Genomic DNA, 27,142 nt, shown 5'->3' with positions numbered 1-27,142 from the left:
TTAAGACAGAGAGCCAACCTGAAAGTAACTCAAGCCTTTCTTCAGTTAGTGTGACAGTGCAAGCAAAAGGGGAACTGACTTGTCAGCTCCCCAGTGTTCCATTTTGTTCCAGGGAACAGCACTTGGCAAGAATCAGCACATAGGTGTAGAGAATTCTCTAACTTCTGAGGAGCCTTGGACCAAAGGCTTTGCTTCTTTCTAGACAAGGATGAAGGAGAAGAGGAGAGGAGGAGTGAAAAGATACTGAGTCAAAGTACAGAAAAGTGCCTCAGTTGAAGCCCCACATAGGGGAATCACTGAAGATCGATGGGAAGGGCCTAAGCCCACACCCCTGCCCCACACCTACCAAAGAAGCTCTAGATGGAGGCACCTGGGCTAGGAATGCACCATAAACATGGCTAGCCCACTGAGGCTTGAGTCCTTGATTGCAACTCCCTCCAGAAAACTGTAACACACTGGCTGTGCACCATGTCTGCTGTGGGGAGGGCAACTTCCCCCATGAGGCCTGCTGGCCAAAGCCTTGTGATTGTCCAAGCTTGGGCCTGAAGGATCATATATAGGATTTTGGCCTAGCGCCAGACTCCTCAGTCTGCATCTTGCCCTGCTGACTGCTGAACCACATCAGTTCCAGGCAGACCAAGTGGCCTGAGTGTCCTACAGCCCGCTTCTGTCTATTCCTTTTTTTTTTTTTTTTTAAGATTTTATTTATTTATTTGACAGAGAGAAATCACAAGTAGACGGAGAGGCAGGCAGAGAGAGAGAGAGAGAGGGAAGCAGGCTCCCTGCTGAGCAGAGATCCCGATGCGGGACTCGATCCCAGGACCCTGAGATCATGACCTGAGCCGAAGGCAGCAGCTTAACCCACTGAGCCACCCAGGCACCCCCTGTCTATTCCTTTTAATATGAGTTAGAGTCCCCCCTACCTTGAATCCCATCTACTTTTCTTTTTTTCTTTTTTTAAACTGTATAGAATTGTATTTTGTTTTCCTTAACTTTGACAAGTTCTTTATAGATTTTGGACACTAGCCCTTTATCTGATAAAACATTTGTAAATACCTTCTCCCATTCTATTGATTATCTTTTGGTTTTGTCGACTGTTTCCTTTGCTATGCAAAAGCTTTTTATCTTGATGAAGTCCCTATAGTTCATTTTTGCCTGTGTTTCCCTTGCCTTTGGAGACACGTCTAGCAAGAAGTTGCTGCGGCTACGGCCAGAGATGTTACTGCCTGTGTTCTCAAGGATTTTGTTGGATTTCTGTTTCAGATTGAGGCGTTTCATCAAGATTGAGTCTATTTTTGTGTATGGTGTAAGGAGATGGTCCAGTTTTATTCTTCTGCATGTGGCTGTCCCATTTTCCCAACACCATTTGTTGAAGAGACTGTCTTTTTTCCGTTGGACGTTCTTTCCTGCTTTGTCAAAGATTAGTTAACCATAGAGTAGAGGGACTATTTCTGGGTTCTCTGTTCTGTTTCTTTCTTTTTCTTTTCTTTTTTTAAGATTTTATTTATTTATTTGACAGAGAGATGGAGAGCCCAAGTAGGCAGAGTGGCAGGCAGAGGGAAAGGAAGAGGGAGAAGCAGTCTCTCCACTAAGCAGGGAGCCCAATGTGGGGCTTGATCCTAGGACCTCAGGATCATGACCTGAGCTGAAGGCAGACGCTCAACCGACTGAGCCACCCAGGCACCCCTCAGTTCTGTTTCTTTGATCTGTGTGTCTGTTTTTGTGTCAGTACCATACTATTCAGGGGTCTTTTCTGGTTCCATATAAATTTTCAGATTATTTGTTCCACCTTGGTGAAAAAAGTTGATGGTGTTTTGATGGGGATTGTATTGAATGTGTAGATTGTTCTAGGTAACATAGACATTTTAATAATATTTGTCCTTCCAACCCATAAACATGGAACTAAGATCTCCTACTCTGCTATCTTAGAAAGTTAATCTTGCCTTTCTGTTTTGATAGGCTTGACTAGACATTGTAGAAGGTGGCATAGTAAGCTAACAATTTATAATAATATAATCTTTCCTCCATTTCCACCCCCCTCATACTTGTCTGACCTATATCTAAATTTCACATTTAAGTCTTTGGGTATTTATATTAATTTGTTTTTATTTGAGCCTTGGGACTGATTGTGATAGATGATATAGCAGGTTAAATTATCTTGACCTCTAGTTCTAGCTACAGGGGTCATGAGTCGCTAAGTCACAGTGGGCCTCTTAGTTTAATTAACCATGAACAGCCCAGAAGTCCATTCAGGCAGTAAGATATTAAAGAGATAAAAAGAGGAGAAAAACACCCAATTTAGCGTGTCTTGAAGATGGAGGTTGTTCTGCCTTATCAGGGTGCTATAGTGATTTATTTGGCAAAACCAATAATTTAGCAAGTGTTTATCTCAGGAAGTATGAATCCCGAGAACTGATTGTAGAGTGTCATGTACCCCTATTGGTTGTTTGTATGTATCATTTTTTTTCTTCCAACTTAAAGACTGCAATCAGGGTTATTCAGAAAGTTGTTGTTGTGTTTTTTGTTTTTTGGTTTTTTTAAAGTTGTCCAGGTGTTCAATGAAGCTTTTAAGACATTACCAAAAAGGTTGTTTATTCCTGAAAGCTGGTTGGGGGTGGGATGGTATCTATGCTATTTTGAGAGTATCTTCATTGTCCTGAGCACCTTGGCTTGGTTGCTTATATTACATTATTGTTTGGTGGAAGGTGTATATTTCAGGGTGGGGGGAGGGGAGATGCTTATTTAATCTCTTTGAAGGAGATTTTTATATTAGGTGTTGAAAGATGGTTGGTGCTAGCAAATGGGGTTAGTGAGAAGGAAAACAGTCCATGAGCAGCACAGCGTGAGCAGAGACATAGAGGCAGGAGAGTGTGTGTGGCCCATGTCATCTGCGCTGGAGTGTCACTCAAGTTCTTGCATGGACGGGTGCGTGGATGTGGGTGAGCGGGGTGAGGGGAGGAAGCTTTCACAAGAGACTGGGGAACAACTCAGAGGCACTTGATGCCAGACTGTACAGAAATTAGGACTGTACTTCATGGCCTCAGAGACTCTCTGAAGTGTTTTGGGAAGGAGAGTAAAGGGACAGGAAGATGGCATAGCAAACATACATAAGATGGAGGCAGGAACTGCCTAAAAAGCTGCCATGGGAGGCCGAAGGGAATGAAGGCCTGAGCTAGACAGTGGCACTGGACCAAAAAGAAGTAGAGGGCCATGAGAGACATTTTGAAGGTAGAACTAACAGAGCCTGATGACTAACAGCATATTGGCTCAGTAGGTTAAGCGTCCGACTCTTGATTTTGGCTAAGGTCATGATCTCAGGGTCGTGGGATCCAACCCAGCATAGAGCTTTGGGCTGGGTGTGGGGCCTGCTTAGGATTTTCTCTCTCCCTTTTGCTCTTGCCATCCCTCCTTCCCAACTCCCATGCACACGTGCATACACACACTCTTTCTCTGTAAAAAAAAAAAAAAATCAGGACTAAGGAGAGAGTTCTATTATATCTGCATTATTTGGAAGCAAACTTGGACACAGTGCATTTAGAGTGTAGGTGTATGTGGAGATGGAGGCTTTGGTAGCGAGAGCCATTTCCAGGGTTGCTGCCTGCCCTGTATGTATATGCCGCTGTGCTAATGCTGTGTGCTAGCTGTGAGGCATCTCATTTCTTTCCATACACATGCCGGCTGTGAAGTCCTACTCCTCTATTTCTTCATGAAAGTAGCAGGGGAGATGAAGAATGTAATTCTTACTGCACAGCCATCTCTTAGGTAAGGCTGTATTGCCCCAGTGCTCCACAGTATTGGTTTACTACATCAGAGAATTCTGTATCCTTTGCTTTTCTGATGGGCCACTTAACACCATTTACAGCATGGCTTTCCTCAGCCCCACAGAGACATCTTTTCATTCATTTATTCAGCAAGCATTCATTAAGGAAGTAGTAGTGATATCATGGTATTGATAATGCTGTTAACTAAAACAAACACATAACCATTTACCTAGCTCTTATTATGGGCTAGACCCACAACTATACTTACTTCATTTCATTTTTAGAAAATCCTGGAAAGTGGGCGCCTGGGTGGCTCAGTGGGTTAAGCCGCTGCCTTCGGCTCAGGTCATGATCTCAGGGTCCTGGGATCGAGTCCCGCATCAGGCTCTCTGCTCAGCACGGAGCCTGTTTCCTCCTCTCTCTCTCTGCCTGCCTCTCTGCCTACTTGTGATCTCTCTCTGTCAAATAAATAAATAAAATCTTTAAAAAAAAAAAAAAAGAAAGAAAATCCTGGAAAGTTGATTGATAATATCCCCAGTTTACCAGTCGAGAGACCTGAGACTCCAAGAGTTGGAATCAACTTGTTCAAAGTCAAAAGTTAGGAAATGGCTAAACTATTATTCATGATAATAGTTTACTATTTTTTTTTTTTTTACTTCAAAGATCATTCTAGTAATCTTTACACTAAGCTGTCTTTCTGTTATATGCAAGGCAGTGTGCTAGAATCTGGGATAAAACATGAGTAAGAGATAGCTGATTAGAAGCTCATAGTTCTGTGGGGGACATGATTCAAAATCATGAAATAATGTTGACACCACATTGATTTTTCTGGGGGCTTTGGGGCTGCCTAAGCCAACTTTCAGGGAAGGGATCCTCAAAGAACTGATCTGAGCTGAATCTTAACAGAAGAGGTAGAAGTAGGAATCCATCCGGGTAGATGGGCAGCAGGTACAGGAGCAGAGGAAGTACTGATAGCCTGCTGGGAACTATTGTTTTTAGAATTTGTGCTGTAAAGCCAGGTGAGTATGGAGTTGGCAGTGGGGACCAGTCATAGAGGGAGGAATTTGAGAGGATTTTGGCTGCAGAGGTAATCCTGGAAGCTCTTTGGAGGAGAGACTGAAAGAGAATAAAATGAAAGGGAAATGAGAGAGGAAATGAGGACATCTCAGTCAAGAAATAAAGAGACTCTGATCCAGGTTGGTGGCATTAAGGATGGCACAGAGGCATCAGGTCAGAGAAATATTTAAGAAATAAAACTGCAGGACTTGTTGCTTGGATCTGAGCAGAGTGAGGGAAAAGAAGGACTGAAAGATACACTTGCAAGGTTCTGGCCAGAATGGAGAAGCTATGTTGGCACAAACTTTGGTATAGAATACAGGGGGAGGATTTTAGTTTTCACATTTTGAGTTTGAGGTGCATAGGATATTGATGAAGAAATGTCTAGTTAGTGGTTGACAAAGTTTGAAGCTCAAGAGTGAAGGTGGGGCTGGAGGTTGGGATTTTTAATCCTTAGTATGTGGGTGCTAATGAGACTAAGGCAGGACTTTGAAGGCAACTTATCAGTACAGACATTCTTTTCAGGGGCAGCAAATTACCTCGGCGAACTTATATTGGGCAGAAGTTCTGTAGCCTGTCCCTTGTGGTACATTAAAAACTTCAGATGGTTGAGGGGCCAGGGAGGGCTTGCTGGGCAAGTTAACAGACAATTTAATACTCTTAATAGTACATTCCAGCCATTGCCAAGCACCAACGTCACCTTACACCAGCTTGATCCCTGAGGCCTGTAGCATATATTTTTATAGTATAGGGAACCCCGTTTCTCTATTATGAACCTTCAGTCACCCACATTTCATTCTTCACCTTTGCGTCCAAGCAGTGTAGGTGCTTAAAAGCACAGACCTCTCTGCCTTTCTCCTGCTTCTTCTAAATACACACCTTCCATCTTTTCTCTTCCCTCGCTTGCCAATTCAGTGAGCTTTGTAATTGGCACAGGACAAATTTATGTCTCAGCAAACTTACAAATTACTGCATGTAATGGATTTTTGGGATCCTTTATAAATAATTGAAATCATGAATGTTAAATTCTTGAATGCCAAGGGCCCACTGAGTATCAATATTTCATGAAGTTCCATAAAGGACATTATGAATTCCAGCTTTTGTGCCTCCTAAAATATATTTGAGAACCCCTGATCCACAGTATTGGTATCTGTGACTTTATCATTTCTTTCTCTTTTAGAATAAATTAGTGTGTTAATTATTCTTTGTGAAGATTGAAAAAAAAACAGTAGAGTTGAAATAATGTTAAACATTTATCTTTTGTTTTCTTTGGCCTGTTTTCTATTTTTTAAATGGCCAAAAAAATGCATGCGGTTATTCAAAAAAGAATGTTAGAACATGTGAAGTATAAAGTAAAAATCTTGATTTGCCTTATCCTTCAATCCCATTGGCCTTACTACTGTTTTGGTTTGTATCCTTCTAAACATTTTTATTTGAATTTATACAAGTAAATACATAGGTGGACGGGGATTTTTTTTTTTAAGCTAAACAGAATTGGGTGTGTGTGTATATGTATATGTATATGTGTATGTATATATATTTGTATATATATATATAAGATTCTTTAATTAAAAAATCTTATATGTAGAGAGAAATCTATTAATTTTCAACCTTTGCATAGTGTTTCATGGTAAGAATGGATTCTAATTTATTTAACTGCTTCTCTAGTTGTGTCTCTTTTTTCCCTATAATAATTGACAGGATATTGAATGGGATTTTTTTTTTTTTTTACCCTATCAATTCCAAACTGCTACTGAGGCCCAAAGCTGGGGACAAAAGTTCTAAGTATAAGTATCTCATGATTGAAAGGACCCCCAGCAGTAAGAGTCAAGCCTTTCCCTGTGAGGCTTATTGAAAGGAATGAGAAGGGTTCATCATCCTACCTCTGCCCCCCACCCCCACCAGGCTTTATACAAAGAAATCCGAGAGGCCAGAAGATTTTAAGTTTTGGGGGAGTGCTCTGTTTGTGGGGAGATGTTATGTTCTGTCTTTGAAACCAAGAGAGAAAGCACTCTAAAACAATTCACTGTGGAGTTTAGAGATGCCAACAGGAACAAGAGACTGACATTTTATTGGACATTTGCTTAGCCAAGGGATTACTAACCTGCGCTGTTTCTGCATAAACAGGGAAAAAGAAAATTGGTGAGTTGACTCGGTTAGGAACTGCCAAGGGGAAGGTGGGTCAGGATTGTCCCATTCCTACCCAAGAGTTCCAGTCCCTGGCATGTGTGAGTTTGGTCCTGTATTGGCGGGAGATGAGATCAGGGTGTAACTGAGCAGTGTGGGAGAAAAGAGTAGGTGTTTTAGAGAATTGTGGCATGAATACCACCAGGTGAGGGTTAGCTCCAAGAGGTAGCCAGATTGCCTTTCTTATAGGTTGTTTATTACCATTCAAGAAATATGGTAAGAACTAGGTTCATTTTGCAAGATCTTTAGTCAGTTTGGATAGCCTTTTAAAAAAACTTACATACTATGTATCTTAAAAAAGCAAAGATCAGGGGCACCTGGGTGGCTCAGCTGGTTAAGTGTCTGCCTTCAGCTCAAGTCATGATCCCAGGGGCCTGGGATTGAGCCCCACTTTGCCTGCTCAGCAGGAAGTCTGCTTGTCCCTCTCCCTCTCCTTCTGCCCACCATTCCCCTGCCCTGGCTCATGCTCACTCTCTCTCTAACTCTCAAAAAAAAAAAAAAAAAAAAAAAAAAAAAAAAAAAATATATATATATATATATATATATATATATATATATTTGAATGGCAAAATTGGTAAATGATAAATGGCAATGGTTAAATATATATATATATACATATACATATATATATATATAAAAAAGAAAAGACTATCAGAACATTTAAGTAATTGGACATTTGGTGGCTCAGTTGGTTAAACAACTGCCTTCACCTCAGGTCATGATCCTAGCATCTTAGGATGGAGTCCCACATCCGGCTCCCTCCTCGACAGGGAGTCTATTTCTTCCTCTGACCTCTCCCCTCTCATGCTGTCTCTCTCTATCTCTCAAATAAATAAAACAAATCTTTAAAAAAATTTAATTAGTCCCAAAGAAGTCATGCTAATGAGTATCTTCTCAGGAAATGTGAGCCATTGGGTATTAAGTGATATCAAAACCAGTTTTCTCCAGGTGGCAGCCAGCATACACGAATCCTTAGTTATAAATGGGTTTGAACCTTCACATGTACCTGTTATGTTGTCAGCACATCCCAGTAGTGGTTACCAGGAGGACTGAAGTTTATCGGAGCTATGTTTCTACTCCACAGGAAGTTAGGTAATTAAGGAGTCATTTTTAATAGGATACGAATAGGCTTACTGTTTGTCCTGGTAGTAAGTACGGATTAAAAAGTTTCTGCAGTGCTAATGAGAATGTTTACTTGGTTCAAAACACCTTTTTGGTTAAACTGAAACTTTTATCCGACCACTTCAAAGAAATCATATTTATTTTCTGAGTTTGTTGTGACACAGCTTCATCCAAGTTTTTCTATGTGAGGGAGGAGCAATTTTACCATTCAACTGAAGGGGAAAAAGTCATGATTATATTTAGAGGGTAGAAATAAGTATTTCAGTAACAGAAATTATAAAGACAGTACAAGTTAAGAGCATGACACATTATTGAACAGGGAGTTTAAAAGACTAGTAGTGTTCAGGGAAAAATTATATTCAAATGGAAGCAAAGTTGTATTCTCTTAATGTTTCATTTGTATTTTTCTGGTTCTTTTTCAATGAATGCTTGATGTGATTGTAAATGTTTGATACAGGTATATATTTTCTTTTCTTTTTTAAAGATTTTTTAATATATTTTTTTAAATTCTTTTCAGCCTAACAGAATTTATTGTTTATGCACCACACCCAGTGCTCCATGTAATACGTGCCCTCCATAATACTCACCACCTGGCTCCCCCAACCTCCCACCCCCAACCCCTTCAAAACCCTCAGGTTGTTTTTCAGAGTCTATAGTCTCTCATGGTTCATCTTCCCCTTCCAGTTTCCCTTAACTCCCTTCTCTCCATCTCCCTACGTCCTCCATGTTATTTGTTATGCTCCACAAATAAGTGAAACCATATGATAATTGACTCTCTCTGCTTGACTTACTTCACTCAGCATAATCTCTTCCAGTCCCGTCCATGTTGATACAAAAGTTAGGTATTCATCCATTCTGATGGAGGCGTAATACTCCATAGTGTATATGGACCACATCTTCCTTATCCATTCGTCCGTTGAAGGGCATCTTGGTTCTTTCCACAGTTTGGCGACTGTGGCCATTGCTGCTATGAACATAGGGGTACAGATGGCCCTTCTTTTCACTACATCTGTATCTTTGGGGTAAATACCCAGTAGTGCAATTGCAGGGTCATAGGGAAGCTCTGTTTTTAATTTCTTAAGGAATCTCCGCACTGTTCTACAAAGTGGCTGCACCAACTTGCATTCCCACCAATAGTGTAAGAGGGTTCCCCTTTCTCTACATCCTCTCCAACACACGTTTCCTGTCTTGCTAATTTTGGCCATTCTAACTGGTGTAAGGTGGTATCTCAATGTGGTTTTAATTTGAATCTCCCTGATGGCTAGTGATGATGAACATTTTTTCATGTGTCTGATAGCCATTTGTATGTCTTCATTAGAGAAGTGTCTGTTCATGTCTTCTGCCCATTTTTTGACGAGATTATCTGTTTTGTGTGTGTTGAGTTTGAGAAGTTCTTTATAGATCCTGGATATCAGCCTTTTGTCTTTTGAATGTTGAACCATCCTTGTAACCCAGGGATAAATCTCACCTGGTCATGGTGGATAATCTTTTTAATGTGTTATTGGATCCTGTTTACTCGGATCTTGTTGAGAATCTTAGGATCCATATTCATCAGTAATATTGGTTTGAAATTCTCCTTTTTGGTGGGGTCTTTACCTGGTTTGGGGATCAAGGTAATGCTGACTTCATAAAAAGAGTCTGGAAGTTTTCTTTCTGCTTCAATTTTTTGAAACAGCTTCAGGAGAATAGGTGTTATTTCTTTGAAAGTTTGGTAGAGTTCCCCAGCGAATCTCTCAGGTCCTGGGCTCTTGTTTTTTGGGAGGTTTTTGATCACTGCTTCAATCTTGTTACTAGATATCGGTTTATTCAGGTTATCAGTTTCTTCTTGGTTCAATTTTGGGAGTTTATAATTTTCCAGGAATACATCCATTTCATCTAGGTTCCTTAACTTATTGGCATATAACTGTTGATAATAACTTCTTATGATTATTTCTATTTCCTTGGTGTTAGTTGTGATCTCTCCCTTTTCATTCATAATTGTATTAATTTGAGCTTTCTCTCTTTTCTTTTGGATTAGTGTGGCCAGTGGTTATCGATCTTATTGATTCTTTCAAAAAACCAGCTTCTAGTTTCCTTGATACATTCTACTGTATCTCTAGTTTCTATCTCATTGATCTCTGCTCTAATCTTGATTATTTCCCTTCTTGTGTGTGGAGTTGGCTTAACTTGTTGTTGATTCTCCAGTTCTTTAAGGTGTAGAGACAGCTGGTGTATTCTGGATTTTTCAAATTTTTTGAGGGAAGCTTGGATGGCTATGTATTTCCCCCTTAGGACTGCCTTTGCTGTATCCCAAAGGTTTGGGGCCGAAGTGTCTTCATTCTCATTGGTTTCCATGAATTGTTTTAAGTTCTTCTTTGATTGTCTGGTTGATCCAAGCATTCTTAAGCATGGTGGTCTTTAGCTTCCAGGTGTTTGAGTTCCTTCCAAACTTTTCCTTGTGATTGAGCTCCAGTTTCAAAGCATTGTGATCTGAGAATATGCAGGGAATAATCTGTGTCTTTTGGTATCGGTTGAGCCCTGATTTGTGACCCAGTATGTGGTCTATTCTGGAGAAGGTTCCATGTGTACTTGAGAAGAATGAGTATTCTGTTGCTTTAGGGTGGAATGTTCTGTATATATCTATGAGGTCCATCTGGTCCAATGTGTCATTCAATGCTCTTGTTTCTTTATTGATTTTCTGCTTGGATTTTCTTTTTTTCTTTTCTTTTTTAAAGATTTTTTTTTTTAAAGATTCTATTTATTTACCTGACAGAGATCACAGGCAGGCAGAGAGGCAGGCAGAGAGGAAAGGAAGCAGGCCCCCTGCCGAGCAGAGAACCCGATGTGGGGCTCAATCCCAGGACCCTGGGACCATGACCCAAGCGGAAGGCAGAGGCCCCAACCCACCGAGCCACCCAGGCGCCCCAGATTTTCTTTTTTTTTTAAGGTAATTTCTACACCCAGTGTGGGGCTCGATCTTACAACCCTGAGATCAAGAGTCACATGGTCTTCTGACTGTGCCAGTCAGGTGTCCCTGTATATTCCTTTTCTAATAACTGTAAATTGGTTTAAAGTAACCAAATTACAGACATGGAAAGTGGCGTTTTTAATAACTTTAAAATATGAATCTTTTTTTTTATTTTTATTTTTTATAAACATATAATATATTTTTATCCCCAGGGGTACAGGTCTGTGAATTGCTAGGTTTACACACTTCACAGCACTCACCATAGCACATACCCTCCCCAATGTTCATAACCCCACTCCCCTTCTCCCAACACCCCTCTCCCCAGCAACCCTTAGTTTGTTTTGTGAGATTAAGAGTCACTTATGATTTGTCTCCCTCCCAATCCCATCTTGTTTCATTGTGAATCTTAAAAGTTTAAAAGTTATACATGTTGAATGAATCTTACAGTTTCATGCCTTTTTGCTTAAGCTTACATATTTCTTTTAAAACATCTTTCATTTATTTCTAATATCTTTTTTCTGATTTATCTTTGTAGGCAATGCCAAGGTCATGTTCTGCAATCACGTTAAGTAATACAGAGGTGAATGATATGAAGGCTAGTACACAGAGAAATGAAATCCCAATAGAGGAACTTGGTAAGGTTCCTGAACATAAAAGTATTGTGAAAGAAACACAAAGTAAAGAAGGTGAGGTGATGAGCTCTTCTGAGAGTCACTTGAGTGCTCAGGACAAGTCCTACCAAGAGGAGTCTCAAGGATCTCCTTCTGAGTCCAGCTCTGAACTCTCCAATCCTGAAACTTTGCATGCAAAGGCAACTGACTCAGTTGCACAAGGTTCTGAAGAAAACAAGATCAAGAGGACGTCCTGCATGTATGGGGCAAACTGCTACAGGTAAAATGAAATTACAGGTAGCCCGGAATTCCATTATTTCCATAGCAGGTGGCTATGTAGTATATGTGTATTAAAAGCCTAGTAAAACACACTGAGCTAAGGGTAAGGAGCTTTATCATGTTTCTGCTTGTTTACACTTTCTCAGGATTCAGTGCTGTAAATCTTGCTAGAAGCTTTCAAGATACAGTGGAGGAATTGTTTCATATGTAGACACGCTGATTAATGCAAGGACATGAACTAGGAAATCCAGACTTGAGAACTGAACCACCCATACCTACTTATTTAATGTCTTATTTAGATATTAGAAAGATGTCCTCATAAATAGTTGTCGTATATAATATAACTCTCAAAAGAATTGTTAAGTTGTGTTTAAGGTGTCTTACTATACTTGTGTTTTCCCTTTATATTTTTCTAATTGTGCTTTTGAATCATCATGATGCTTTTATTTTGCTACCATGAGAGTTCTGTGCCAACCAGATGTCATGAGCTTTATTTTTAACAATGTAGCACATTGGTTCAATGTCTGGAATAATTAGATATGCATTAGTTGGTTTCCTGCTATATCCTATTAATTATTTTTTGTAATATATCTAGAACTCTCATGTATCCTATTAATGGTTTTTTTCTGACAGTATATTTGCTACCCTCATAGGAAGAATCCTGTTCACTTTCAACACTTCAGTCACCCTGGTGATAGTGATTATGGAGGTGTCCAAGTCATGTATCAAGATGAGGCTGATGACCGGCCTGAATGTCCCTATGGAGCATCTTGTTACAGGTATGTACACCAAAATGTTAGGTTGTGCTCCTTTTCTCCTTAGTCTCTGTGGTATATTCAGAAGAAATGGCCGGCAACTTCTCACTTCAAGCCTTTACACTTCCATAAATAGTAGGTTTTCATTTTGTTAATAGGTGGGACTATAATATTTCTTTTAGGTAATTATAAATTGTTCAAGTTATTAGCCTTGTAAATGTCTGAAATTGTTCCTCATTTCTAACTTCCTAAAATGCAGATCAGATCATTGAAAAACTGTCAATGTTACCCCATCATACATACACTCGATCCAGGCTCCTTAGTGTGACATAAATCAATTCAGGATGTTATCTCTGCTTTCGTCAACTTCTGCCACTCTGCCATTCTTCCCAACACATGAAATTTGATCCTAAAAGAAAAGCACCTTCTTCTCTTTCCTTTCATAGCATGTCTGTATCATGCACCGAAGAATTTATCTGAAATCATTTTCTTAGGCTTAGGAAGTTCTTTTAGTATTTCTTTAGTGAAAATCTTACGGGAAAAGGATTCTTTCAGCTTTTGTGTATCTGAATATGTCCTAATTGATCAATTGATTGATGGCTCTTTTCATCTTTTCACTGGGTGTAGAATTTTAGCTTGGCACCTTTGGTTTTTTTGTCCGTCACTTTAAAGATGTTCCATTGACTCATGCATCTGTAGTTTCTGTTAAAAGTTACTTGTTTGTCTTATTGTCTTGAAATTAACCATCTTTTCCTCTGGCCATTTTTAAGATTTTGATCATGACCTTTTTTTTTAAGTAAACTCTACCCTTAATGTGGGGCTCAAACTCATGATCCAAGATTAAGAGTCTCATGTTTTACCAGGTGAACCAGCCAGATGCCCTTCATTGCTTTTACTTTCAACTGTTTAACCTGTGTTTAGGTATGATTTTTTTTTTTTTTTAACATCTATCTTGTCTGGGGTTCACTGAGCTTTTTTGCATGTTGTTTGTCTTTGTTAGTTTGAAGACATTGCTTAGCTATTATCTCATCTCTCAGATATTGTTCTGCCTCTTTCTATGTCTTCCCTCATTCTTCTACTCCAGTTAACCATGTTAAGTCTTTTGACTGTGTCCCCTATGTCCCATATATATTGTTTCATTCTTTCCATTACTTTTCTTTTTTTTTTACCTCTGTGCCTCAGATTGGATATTTGCTGTTGCTTGTCTTAGAGTTTAGTAATTCTCTCTTCTCATGTGTCTAGGCTGCTGATAAACCTGTTTACAGAGTTCATAATTTCTGATACTGCATTTTATGCATGTTATTTTCCATTAGTGAGCATCCCCCCCACTCTGTTTGGCAGATAGGGCTAGTCATCTCTGTCCAGTCAGAGATTTGGATTATAAGTAATACCTACGTTGTTATTTTAATAAAACTCAATATGTCTTTGGTTTGTCTGTGTTCCTTTGGCATGGCTTGTCTAGACATTTAACAGAAAAGCAGGTCTCTGTCTTCTTAGCTCTGAAACTTCCCTTCGGGCATTCTGAGTTTAGCCAATTAGGCTACTACCCATGCATCCTAAAATCTGGCACATTTCTTGAGAGGAGACTAGTTATATGTTTGTTGCAGATCCTTTCTCCCTAGTGGGGCTTCATCTCTGAAATAACAACATGAATTAGAGATTTCATTCTACCAATGTGAAGTTCCTGGCACAAACGTTAAACCTCTTATACTTCCCAGGAACTCAACAGGTATTTCTTAGGAAGAATCAGCCTCGTGTTTGGGGTTCTTTTAGTTTTCAAATTGTCCTGACAACCCCATGAGCCCATGAAAAGCTCTACAAGTTTCTCTTTCTTCAACTAGAGTTCCTCCAGGTGACTCAAATCTTCAGTCCACACCAAGAACAGGCAAAGACCTCTTGGGAAGAAAATACCAGTGATTGTCAGCTAACCTAGGAAGGGCTTTTTCTCTGTGGAATTTTAGATAACCCAAAATTCTCATTGCTTCCACAGTTCTGTCATAAAAATAATTTTGACAGTTTATCAGGGTTTTTTCCCTGGTGGTTAAGATATTAACCTGCCATGATGTCCTGTGCCCTTCCTAGCAGCAAAATCCAAATGTGCCTATTGTTGAGAGGAATGAATGTGAAATATAAAACCTTCCTAAGAATCATCAAATGTGAAATACTGTCAAAATAATGTCAAAAATTGCTGCCTCCATGTCATCAGTCTCTTTACGAGAGGTCAGAACTGTGAGTAGGCAAGAGAAATTACTCCAAATCCAGTGACCTGCATATGCTAATAGAAACTTTCAGATCTAGATCTAAATATATGTATATATACATCGAGTGTATTTTTTTTTTCATCTCTTTAGCTGCTTGGTGTGTTGGTTCAACTTGGAGATAAAATCTGAAGGGTTTTTTCCCTTGTTAATTTTAATTATAGTTCAGAGAGACTCTTGGAGAATGATAGATATGATTGCTTACTCTGACTACTAAAGGAATAAAGGAATGGGAATAAGAAAGGTTAATGAGTTGCCAAAGACTCTAAAGCCAATGAGATGAAAACCAAGTCTCTTCTTTGCTCCATTCCAGCATTTCTCTGTGGCAGGGCCGGACTCCACCATTGTTACTTATGACTGGCTGGCTGGTTGGCTTCCTTCCTTTCTTTATTTTTTTAACATTTTATCTGTTTGAGAGAGAGAGCACAAGCACAGAGGAGGGGCAGAGAGAGAGGGAGAATCAGACTCCCCACTGAGTAGGGAGCCCAATGGGGGGGCTTGATCCCAGGACTTGGAGATCATGACCAGAGCCAAAGGCAGATGCTTAACTTACTGAGCCACCTAGGCACCCCTGTTCATGACTTTCTAAAGTATTAGAGTGTTTTTTTTTATTCAGTTGGCAAAGTAATATTTTGGAGTTAAAAAAAAAAAAGCAACTCTAGATAAGTTACTTTGAAGAAATTGTGAATTTTTCAGATCATCAAGACGGTAGAAGAAACCCTAGTTATGGAAGCATGACATACATTTATATACCCTTTCTTGACACATCATCATTATTATTATTTAGGCAAAAAACATGCTCTAGTAGATATGTCATTGATCATAATATAACATTCCTTTAGTTCTAGCAATTTACTCTTTAACAATCTTGATTTGCAAGAATATATCTTTTTTTTTTTTAAGATTTTATTTATTTGAGAGAGGGGGAGAGAGCAACATGAATGTACACACTAGGCAAGCAGTGAGAGGGGCAGAAGCAGACTCCTCTGAGCTGGGAGCCTACATTGGGCTCCATCCCAGGATGCAGAATAGGTTGGAAAGTGGGAAACTTTTAGAGGATAAAGAATAAAGAACAAGGAAGAGAAAAATACAAAATATCTGATTAGTTGGGGCCACAGATTCAACCTTATTAGAGGTGAGAAAAAACAAGGAAATAAGTATACAACCCAGAGTTGGTATGGCATTTGGGGATCGGCAGACTGGATATATTATGTTTTTGGTCAAAGAGAGCATTTGTAGGGACATGAAAGTTATTTAAGTGTTGGTTTGCTAACATGGCCCCAGGCAGGAGCAACTCAATCTTGGGACTTGATTTTTTATTGCTACAGTGTTTATATATTACACATATAAGCCTACTGTATCAGAATGATAAAATGTTCTAATCTGGTTTGTTTAAAAACAAGGTTTTATGTAAATGCATGGTAGATTTTTCCTATAGCCACAGAAGAAAAATACTAAAGTCTCAGAAATCATAAAATAACCCACAAAAATCAGCCAGAAATTACTATATTTACAAAAGTAAAAAATATATGTATTCTGAAAGTAGAGCTGTGATAAGCCTGTTTTCCATGATGGTTGTTGACACATTTGGAAGGAAGATGAAGTTTATTGCTGAAACATTTTTGTTTGCTTTTTATCTTTGAAAATTTGCCTTCACAAAGCAGGATAAGTATTATTATTCTCAAGTGAAAACAGTCTCTCAAGTGAAACACTGAGTTGGTTTTTTGTTTTTTGTTTTCTGGTTTTACCTTCTAATCCCTTGAATGTGTGCAACTCAGTTTCTCTTTTTGAAATATATAGTGATCGCAGCTGTGTACAATACACTAAATAATCTTAGTTTTATATACTATGTCAGCTACCTACATTTTTGTGATAGTGTATTTCCAAGTATTGCTGTCTATGGTCAAAGTTTTTATCATGATAGAGCAAATATGAAAACACCAAAGTACACATATATGGATAATATTTAATTATCAGCCATTCATTCCCATGAGTAAAACAGAAAAACAGATATGAATCACATATTAAATGCATACTATAGTAAAAACAAAGATTCCTAAAGCCCATATAAGAGGTTGATGTTTTAAAAAGATGTTTAATTATTAAATTTTATTCTTTTCTAGACTACAAGTATTACTAAAATTTTCTGACATTATACTTCTTTAAACCTCACAAAATTAAATCAGCCTGAAAAAATGGTAATATGAAAGAACTAGTTTATGTTGTCATTTTAAGTACTTTGCCCATTAGTAAATCTGATTTATTCTTTTTGTGCTCTGCTCTATAGTCTGTCAGAAGAGGTGCTCAGTTTAAAGCATTTGATGAGCTTAATACTTGTCGGAAATAGAATATTAGATACTTAATGTCTGATATAACCCAGTGATTGCTATGTTTGCCTCTGACTCATTCACTTCCTCTGGTGTGTAATAGGATTTTATGCAGTGTATTACTCCTGTTCTTGTTTGTTAAATTAGGCACTAACTTTAGATTATATATATGCTAAAATGAATGGAATCCATCTGCAACCAGTTTAGTGTAAAAATGTGAAGTCAAACTCATAACGTTGCCTCAGATTTAAACACTTAAGGCAGGTATGTATTATGCAAATGAAAATGTTGGTGCCTTGATGTTTTTTGGAAGCCAATGACCTATTTTTTATTTTTTTATAATTGCAATACCTTCTAAGAGGGATGGCGTAAGGAAGTGTAATAGTTATCAACTGTAAGTGCTCTCACTGTCAGGAATCTGCAGCATGATCTGTATAATTGAAGGAACACAGTGTTTTGCGACAAGCATAACTTGTTTTTTAAAAAGTGTATTCGATAGTAAGAAAATTCATTTTCTTTTGTTATTTGTTGATCCAAGTTTATAGCTATGATCTAAATTTTTTTGCTATTTCCTTATTTATTTATTCGTATTTTTTATTTAGAGAGCGAGTGCACATGCATGTGCTCATGAGCAGGATGGAAGTAGAAGGAGAAGGAGAGAGAGAATCTCAGACAGGCTCCACATCCAGGTTGGAGCCTGACATGGGGCTCAGTCTCAGGACCGTGAGATCATAACCTGAGCCAAAACTGAGAGTCAGTTGCACAGTCGATTGAGCCATCCAGGCGCCTCTCCTCTTTTATTTTTGAAAAGTATTCCAACGTATTGCAGTGTTATCTTAATTGATCATATGTGCAGATGTACACTTCAGACCAGAGGATACTGATTTTTGGGAGCTGCTTCATAAAAATTAGGAATGTGTGTTTAACATAAATCCGTATTATTTTATTTGAGGCAAAATAAGTGGTTTTTTTTTTTTTTTAATTTATTTATTTATTTGACAGAGATCACAAGTAGGCAGAGAGGCAGGCAGAGAGGAGGGAAGCAGGCTCCCTGCTGAGCAAAGAGCCTGATGCGGGGCTTGATCCCAGGACCCTGAGATCATGACCGGAGCTGAAGGCAGCAGCTTAACCCACTGAGCCACCCAGGTGCCCCAATAAGTAGGTTTTAATAGGAAACTAGTTGCCTGGTAGTTAAGATTCCCAGAATCAATCATGTGAGGCCAACAGTCTTTTTTTTTTTTTAAGATTTTATTTATTTATTTATTTATTCATTCATTCATTCATTTATTTATCAGAGAGAGAGAACAAGAAAGTGAGAGAGCAGAAGCAGGGGAAGTGGCAGGTAGAGGGTGAAGCAGGCTCCCCGCTGAGCAAGGAGCCTGATGTGGGGCTCAGTCCCAGGATGAGGGGTCATGACCAGAGCCTAAGGTAGCCGCTTAACTGACTGAGCCACCCAAGTGTCCTAGTCATTTTATTTATGGTTACAAATAATCAAAGTTGTTAGAATTTTAATCCATTTTTATAGGATCCGCATATAGAGGAAGTGACCTATCATTGCCTGCCATGCTTGCAGTTCTTTAATCACATGTAAGAATATCATCGTTGAAGAAAGTATCTTAGACTACATACAAAGACTCAGTTATGCAGTTTTACTTCAGACTTGGCTATAATTTTTTTTGAACTACATTTAGAAATAGTAGTGACAACATCAACTATATCTATGTAGCCTTGAAAAAATGTACTGGAATGTGTTTTGTGGTTTTGTTTTTCTTATTTCTTTATTTGAATATGCATCTGTTTTCATAATGAGAAATTTTATTTTTTTGTTATGTTTAGTGTTAATTGCATGTATATAAGAATTTTCAGAGTTCTTTTGGCATGGATAGTAAATGTAATGATGTTCATTTAACAGAGTGGCTACTTTCCATTATCTTATGCTGGCTTACTCTTTTATTATCTAATTAAGACTATATTAACTAACTCTTCTTTTTCCTCTAAATTTTGAGACTTAGATATTTGATAACATAGGATTCATGTTTTTTGCTTTAGATTTTAAAATAGATATCGACTTTCAAAAATGCAAGATAAATTATTTTGGAATGAAAACAAAAATATAGTATGATCACTTACTGAGCAAATACTGAGCATCCAGCAAGCCAGTAGTCACTATTTATAGGAGCGGATGTACTTCAGGCTCATTTTAAATTGTGGGTTTAAGTTTTGGTATTAAGTTACAAAATCTTTGGAATTAAACAAAAATAAAAAGTATGAGTCTGTTCTTGTTATCATTGCCTAGTTAATCTTAAGGTAGGGCTTTATGGTGGAGAAACAATGTCAGTAGCCCTGGGTTCTAGATAGTTGTACCAACTCTGTAGCATGACTTTGCTTGTCATTTGATTTTCCTGGGCTTCAATTCCTCATGAAAACATGGGAAATGCAGAGGTTGGATCATTTGTGTTCCGGGGTCCTATACTCAGTAATGGCAATGCCCAGAGCAGAGAGTGATTTATTCATTTCCATAAAGCCAGACCGGTCATATTCCTGGCCAATTCTTCCTTAGCCTTCTCTCCTGCCTCCTCTTCTTTTTCCCCACCTGTAATTAGCACCAAGCCACAGGGCTCGGTTCCCTGAATGAGGTCCTTCTCTATTTGTTCTTACTCCTGAGAGCATCTGATTCAATTAAATGGCTCCAGACTCATACACTTGGTTGTAAAATAGGTAGTTCAAACTTAATACATCTGAAACAGAACTCTGGATTATTATCATGAAAACAACTCTTTCCTAAGTGCTCTCCACCTGTGTAAATGACTTCACCGTTTTCAACAGTGTTTAGGCTCCAAACCTGGAAACAGCCTTGATTTTTCTCTTTTCTTCACGTCCCTCTTTCAGTCCATCAGCAGTTCTTGCCATTTCATCCTTGAAAATATATTAGGCACTGAGCACTTCTCTCTTCCCCACCTCTTATCATGTTAGTCATAACTTGACTAACTTCTTAACTGCTTCTTAACTGTTACCCTTGTTTCTCCTCTTGCCCTCCAGTGGTTCATTTTCCATAAGCACCCAGAATAATTCTCTAAAATTAAGTTGTATCATGTTTTCTTAATCAAAATCTCCCAGTATTTTCCGACAAAGCTCTTTACTGTAGCTTGCAAGTTCTTCTCTGACTCCATGTTGTACTGTTTTCTTTCTCATTCATTCTCTTTGAGCTTTACAAATCTGTGTGTTTTTCCAAATACTCTAGCTTGTTTCCTACCTCAGGGACTTAGTGAATTTACAGACATTTTCCATTTCCTTTTCCTGGAGTGTTCTTCCTTCAGATATGTATTTATTCCAATACCAATATCATTAAAATCAGATTTTTTTTGGAAAATGTATATTTTAAAATATAACAGCTCCTGGAACCCTGGTATGGTTATGGGTGTATAGTTTTATGTTTAAAATCAAATATTGCCATTAATAATTAAGAGTAATTAAAAAAAAACTCAGAAAGGATTTTGAGGTCTGCTAAGTTACAGAAAATGCCATTTGCAAAAATGATGGATGTAAATCTTTTGTGAATGAACTCTGAGTATTTCCATTCATTAGGAAAAAGTCCTGGATGGAATTTGGCATTATCTTTGAAAGTTATCTCAAATACTCATGTGCCCTCACAGAGCTGCACAAAACTGCCACTTAGCCTTAACCCAGAGTTATATGAAAAAGACATTCTGCCTTGTTATAAAATGACTGATTTTTGAAAATGAAATATGCACAGCTGAGTGTTAGAAAATTTTCTGTAGGGATGCCTGGGTGGCTCAGTCAATTAAGCATTTGCCATGGGCTGGGGTCATGATCCCGACATCTTGGGATCAAGGCCCACATCAGGCTCCCTGCTCAGCTGGGAGTCTGCTTCTCCCTCTGCCTGCCTCTCCCCCAGCTTGCACTTGTGCTTTCTCTTTTACATGCTCTCTCTCTCTAACAAATAGGAAAATCTTTAAAAAAAAAAAAAAAAGAAAGAAAATATTCCATGAATATATGAAGTATGATGAGGAAAATATCCTATCATAATAATATGTATTATTAAAAACAAAATTCAGCCATTTAGTATTAATTGGCAATACTTTTCCCCCCATATTTTGTTATTTAATAGACTTTTGAATTTTTTGAATTTTTTCATTCCATATGCACTTTTTAATTGGCAGTTACTTTTACTGGCACATAGAATTTTCACACATTGTTGGCTGTCTTAAAGTAAAATTAATTTCTGTTTCTATAAAAATAGCTGACACGTGGAATATACTTAATTAGCCTATAAGTGTTTATACCTATTACTTCATTTAACCCTGGGAACAACCCTATGTGAGCTAGGCAGTATTATCCCTGCTTTACAGATGAGTAAATGGTAACTTAGTTTATAGGACTTTCATGAATCACACAATCAGTAAAAGGTCTAGTTTGAATTCATAATCAGCCCTTCTGATCCTGAAACCTGAACCCCTTCCATAGCAATGCCAGTGGTCCAAAGTTCAACCAGCCAAATGAGGACAGATCCAGAACACGGTGGCCATCTATCTCTTAAGCATTTGTGAAGGACTGTGTGTTCCTGTGTTCCATGCATGATTGATTGACTAGAGCTAAGTGTCTGGTGATGCTGACCAGTCAGTATCTCAGGAACCTGATTGCAGTGGAGTCTGCTTTATATGATTGTTACATTTTCATTGTTTCCTGGGGAAGTAATATGAATTGTTAATGGCAGGAAATTCTAACATGTTTTAGTCTTAGGTTTGCATAAAAAGATTCAGTGAGTACTTGGATTATTAACTTTGTAAGTGTGAATATAAAGCAGTTTCAGCACATTGACGTTCTTTCCGACCTAATGAGAATAGGCATTCTCTGGCAAATTTCCAGTAAAAAAAAAAAAACACCTTTCAAAGGATAGGGTTCTGAAAACATTAGGATTCGTGGATTAGGATTACTATAAAAATGTTAAGTGTTAACATCAACTCAAAAACACTTATTACCAGTCTCAAAATTACTATAAACTGCTTTTTGTGCTCCAACTAGTGAAAATTTTAAACCTCAGTATGTATTGACAATACAATATTGATAGTATTCTGTCAAGTTCCTTTCAACACTTATTTTAAGAAACAATAGTAAAGTTAGCAAAAACAAGTTTCTTATTTTCCTATTAAATAGGAAAATATAAAATATTTCACGAATTTGGAAACATGTAAAAGCTTAATTAAAAAAAATTTTACCTTAAAAAAAATCTATATTCTTGGTAGGTAAATTTGTTAAAACTACAGATAAATACCGCTTTGTGAAAGGTGCTATAAAAAATATTAAAAGGTGCAAGAAAAACTCCGTGGCTTCTAGTGGCTCATTTGATAGATGATAGAGAACACACACACACACACACACACACACACTTGTGTTGAAAATTTAGATGACACTGTAAGAAGTTACCTAGTGAGGGGCACCTGGGTGGCTCATTTGTTAAGCATCTGCCTTTGGCTCAGGTCATGATCCCAGGATCCTGGGATCGAGCCCCGCATCAGGTTCTCTGCTCAAAGGGAAGCCTGCTTCTACCTCTCCCAATACCCCTATTTCTGTTCCCTCTTTCACTGTGTCTCTCTCTGTCAAATAAATAAATTAAGATCTTTTTAAAAAAATTATGTAGTGAGCACCCAATGGTAGATATGGGCCATGTGTTCTAGAGCTGTGTCCTAGTGATTATCAGAATTCCCTTCCTAAAGGAGGTATGATTTGAACTTGGGCAGTGTATAGTAGGAAGAACGTTCTTGGCAAAAACGCTGTGAGCAAGTACCTACTGATGGCAAAGAATCAAAAATACTCTCCTGGAGTAGAAATGAAGGCTTGGAACTGCAAATAAAGGTTGGGACTGGGATTATAAGGCACCTTGAAGAAGGGCATAATATAAGAATTTAACATTCAGAATACTGATTTTTTTTTTTAACATTTAAATTGCTACATGAACAAGACATGTTTAAAACTTGTTTTTATTTTGAGTATGTGCTTTGGCATGTGATATATTATCTTTTCTTTTTGGCTCATTTTCCTATTAAAGTCCATTCTGAGAGTTATACTTATATGATTAGTGGTATTAATTAATTAACAAATTAATTAATTAACAAAGAAAATATACTTGGAAATACATCCTAAAGTTCTAAAGAGAAAACTTTTGTACTTGTCACAGAAGATATTTTTTCTTCATTTTCAAGCAAAAACTGTACTGATAATAATCCTTTTGTTTTATTTCAAGCAAAAACTGTACTGATAATAATCCTTTTGTTTGAAATTGGAAGTTTGGCCTCTAAATGTGGAAAAGTATCAAATCAACTAGTTTATTCTGGTTTCCTTTATGGTCTTCCGCTTATCTTTTTTTTTTTAAAAGATTTATTCATTTGACAGATAGCACAAGCAGGGGGAGCAGTAGGGAGATGGAGAAACAGACTCCTCTGCAATCAGGGAGCCTGATGTGGGGCTTGATCCCAGAACGCTGGGATCATGACCTGAGCTAAAGGCAGACACTTAACCAACTGAGCCGCCAAGGTGCCGCTATGCTTGTCTTGTAATGAAAACAGCAAGTTCTTCTAGGAAAGGATGGAAACTATTATCAGAGCCTCTAAGAAACATTCCACCCTTCTAAGGCAGATAAGAATCTGTCCATAGAGCTGAAAATCTTCCTTTTCTGGGTACAAAATTTCAAAATAGCTTTTCTGCACTTCTGTTTGGGAATATACAAATGCAAAACTTTTTTCCTCATCTTTTTTTCTGAAGTGATTTGCCTTTTCTTAGGCAGTATGTGAGATGATATTATATAGGCAGGGTTTTGCCCTTGCAAACCCCTGTGGCTGTTTCAAGATAATGGAGAAGCAGGAACTATCTTCCGCAACCGGAAGGTTGAATCAGTACCCAGGACCCCAGCCTGTTTGCCTTTAAAAACAGTTATTCTCACTTTCAGTCTCTGTGGTGGTGACAGCTGTTATCAGCAGTCTTTTAACTAGTATTTGGTGCATAAACTGTACTTGAGTCTCTCAAACTCTTTGGTTCCATTTCTGTATCTTTTTTTTTTTTTTAATTTGAGTGTAGTTGACATACATGTTACATGAGTTTCAGGTGTACAACACAGTGCAACAAGTTTATATATTATGCTCTGCTGACCACAGGGGTAGCTACCATCTGTCACCATACAAGTTATTACAATATCATTGACTATATTCCTTATGTTGTGCCTTTTATTCCCCTGACTTACTCATTCCATAACTGGAAGCCTCTTTCTCTCACTCTCCTTCACCCATTTTCCCCATCCTCCTTCCTCCGCCCTTCTGGCAACCATCAGTTTGTTCTCTGCATTTATAGGTCTGATTCTGTTTTTGTTTGTTTGTTTATTCACTTGGGTTTTTTCGGATTCCACGTATGAGTGAAATCATATGGTATTTGTCTTTCTCAATCTGACTTATTTCATTTAGCATAATATCCTCTAGGGCTATCCATGTTGTTGCAAACGGCATGATCTCATCCTTTTTTAATGGGTCTATGATATTACACACACACACACACACGCACGCGCACACACACCACACATCTTCCTTATCAGTTTTTCTATCGATAGACCCTTGGGTTCCTTCCATATCTTGGCAATTATAAATAATGCTACAGTAAACATTGGGGTGCATATATTCTTTCAAAATAGTGTTTCTTTCTTTGGGTAAATATCATATGGTATTTCTGTTTTTAATTTTTGAGGAACCTCTGTGCTGTTTTCTGCAGTAGCTACACCAATTCACATTTCTACCAGTAGTGCACATGAGTTCCTTTTTCTTCAAATCTTCACCAACACTTGTTATTTGTTGTGTTCTTGATTTTAGCCATTCTGACAGGTGTAAGGTGACATCTCATTGTGGATTTGATTTGCAGTTCCTTGATTAGTGATGGTGAGCATCTTTTCATGTGTCTGGTGGCTATTTATAGGTCTTCTTTGGAAAAATTCTGTTCAGGTCCTCTGTACTATTTCTATACTTATTTCTAAAGACAGACATTCACTTACTTGAGACTTTCTAAAAGCACCTTTTGAAAGAGGCTGTAGTAGCAAACAGTTAAGACTATATTTAACTGTTCAATAAATTTCTTCTTAATTATTAAGAGCAAAGTGGGAAAAGTTGAGACTGCTTGGGACCTGAAAAATATATGTATTAAAATGGAAAAAAACAGTTTCAAATATCAGAAGACTATAAATAGTAATAATAATAACAATTGGACATCTATATAGAATTATTAACACTTGAAGAATCTCAACAGAGGTATACGAAATTTCAGTGTATTAATCTTGCTACTTTTCAGTAGGTTTGCCTTTTTTTTTTTTTTTTTTCAAAACAAAAAGCTTCCAGTGTATTTAATTTTATCACACTCACACAAAAAGATTTTGTAAAAGGTTACCAAAAATACTCCCAAATGACCAACAATCTTGTTCTAGGTTATTGATATTTATGTCCCTCTCCCTTATGTTTCTGCTCCTCCTCCTCTGACATCCAGCATTAATTGCATTTTCATAGACTGCATTCAACAAGTCAGTGAGCTGTGCTGGTGTGTTCAGTCTTCCCACACAGATCATCCCTGCAGCTTTGTTCATGTGCAGCTCTCTTGGCCACGTTGAAGCTGTCCAGTTTCTTTCTCTCAACTTCAAAGAGTCTTTTCCATTAAAAGGTCAGATTTCGGTTAATTATCCCAAATACACAATCTTTTCTAGAATCTTTTTTCCACTTTTCAAAACTGTTGAGTTATGACCCTAATTAACTGTGTGGTTGCAATCTTGTAGTGTGTTAATGCTCACAGATGAAAAGTGATTCCAAGAAAGAAGAGATACTAGCAGTAAAAAACATCCCTAACACCTGACAGAGTCTGACATGTAATTAGTGCCCCATGACTATTTATTGAACCAATGGTGGATGTGTCAAGGGCTAACATTCATTACTTACAACCTATCATGCCCTTAGACTAAGGACTTTCTCTGTATTCTCCATGAATCCTCACAACAGCTTTGTATGAGCTGTGTACCTTAGCACATGCCTATTGTCACTGTACCCCAGCTCTCCTGTGTGAATCCCCTAAGAGAGGTACCCATCAAGTGGGTCATGATCTGTTTGGATTTTTGCTGCCTGGACAGTTTTGTATTATCTGGAGAATGTCTTTTATATATATAGCGTATCCCAACATTCATTTAACTAATAAAATAATAGAAAGATCATAGGTACATATAATAAAAAATAGATACCCAAACAGTAGTTTCTGTTTGACTTTGGAGTATGTTATATACATTTCTCAATGCAAATTGCCTTTTCTGTTTTCTCATAACAATTGGGGATCTTTAGAGACATGACTTAGATGCTTTTGTCTTTGGATTCAAGAAGACCATAAAAGTATGCTTTTAGAGATTACAAACACATATACACACATATTTGATATTTCATTTTCTATGTTTTATACACGATTATACATTGTATTTTTATGTATGTGATATATGGCATTGACATTTTAGAAATAGAATATGTTACATTTTGGGAATATGACATCTTATTCTTCATCTCATACTATTTTTCTCCAGTTAGTCATGAGGGAAAAACTTTTGTCTGGTTCACCAGGATATCTTTGCATCTAGAAATATGCCTGCCATGTAATAAGCACTTAATGTTGTAATTAAAAAGCAAATGCTTTGGGGGTACCTGGGTGGCGCAGTCAGTTAAGCATCTACCTTCGGCTCAGGTCATTATCCAGGGGTCCTGGGATCAAGCCCCATGTCGAGCTCCCTGCCAGGGGGAGACTCTGCTTCTTCTACTGCC

The 27,142-nt window shown here is 37.9% G+C and overlaps 1 protein-coding gene across 1 annotated transcript in view; it reads left to right on the top strand.

The window, feature by feature from the left end:
• Positions 1-27,142, top strand: part of APLF (aprataxin and PNKP like factor) — a 78,112-nt gene that overhangs the window by 40,691 nt on the left and 10,279 nt on the right. Inside the window, exons 7-8 of the mRNA XM_082744117.1 lie at positions 11,609-11,964; positions 12,617-12,742. Of these exons, the coding sequence (XP_082600243.1) occupies positions 11,609-11,964; positions 12,617-12,742 (482 nt within the window). The remainder of the gene's footprint in view (positions 1-11,608; positions 11,965-12,616; positions 12,743-27,142) is intronic.

The sequence above is a fragment of the Mustela nivalis genome (genome assembly GCF_964662115.1).
Source record: "Mustela nivalis genome assembly, chromosome: 8".
NCBI lineage: Eukaryota > Metazoa > Chordata > Mammalia > Carnivora > Mustelidae > Mustela > Mustela nivalis.
This window is presented reverse-complemented; position numbering and strand designations above follow the sequence as displayed.